Genomic DNA, 664 nt, shown 5'->3' with positions numbered 1-664 from the left:
CCTCGGCCAGACTTCCCCGGGGCCAGGTGTGCGGGGCAGGCGCTCAACAACATGGGGCCAGCTGAAGGAGGGGGCAAGAAGCCCCGAAAGGGCCAGGGCGAGCTCGCCACACGCTCGATCCCTCTCCTTTCTTCCTCGCGTTTGCACCAGCAGATGTTTACACTGCAGCCACTGGAAGGCAAAGGATTAGATGATGATCCCGGTGCCACTCGCAGGGGCTGATCCATCGCCCGGCCGTGCAGCAGCCCACGGGAATTTCTAAGGGCGGTGCAAACACCGGGGGCCGCAGCGAGTTACAACAGCGCAGCCGGTCCCGGCCACGGAGATGCTGAACAGAAACTACGAGGCGCCCGTTTGTGTACCCTGGCCTGGGGACAAGGGGCTTGAAAACACTAAGGTATGGACAGCGGTTGTCGGATTCAGGAGGAGGTTTCGAGGTACATTTTCCCCCCACCCCCCAAGATTTGTAGAGGAAAATGTTTCGGGGCACCGGCCCCATCTCTGTTCCAGGACTTGAGCCGTCCCCGGCCTGAACAAACCTTTGCGAGGCGAGAGAGGCTGCTCCAACCCGGGGAGTGTGGGCGGGGGGGGGCTCCAGCCCGCCCGGCAGAGCCGCCCGCTGCAGCCTGCTGCCCCACAAAGAGGGGGGGGGGCAAGCCACCCG

At 64.0% G+C, this 664-nt stretch overlaps 1 protein-coding gene across 1 annotated transcript in view; it reads right to left on the bottom strand.

The window, feature by feature from the left end:
• WT1 (Wilms tumor 1) overlaps positions 1 to 664 on the bottom strand; it is a 35,511-nt gene that overhangs the window by 32,138 nt on the left and 2,709 nt on the right. Inside the window, exon 2 of the mRNA XM_009892702.1 lies at positions 214 to 368. Within this exon, the coding sequence (XP_009891004.1) occupies positions 214 to 368 (155 nt within the window). The remainder of the gene's footprint in view (positions 1 to 213; positions 369 to 664) is intronic.

The sequence above is a fragment of the Charadrius vociferus genome, unplaced genomic scaffold, assembly GCF_000708025.1.
Source record: "Charadrius vociferus isolate BGI_N301 unplaced genomic scaffold, ASM70802v2 scaffold19, whole genome shotgun sequence".
Lineage (NCBI taxonomy): Eukaryota > Metazoa > Chordata > Aves > Charadriiformes > Charadriidae > Charadrius > Charadrius vociferus.
This window is presented reverse-complemented; position numbering and strand designations above follow the sequence as displayed.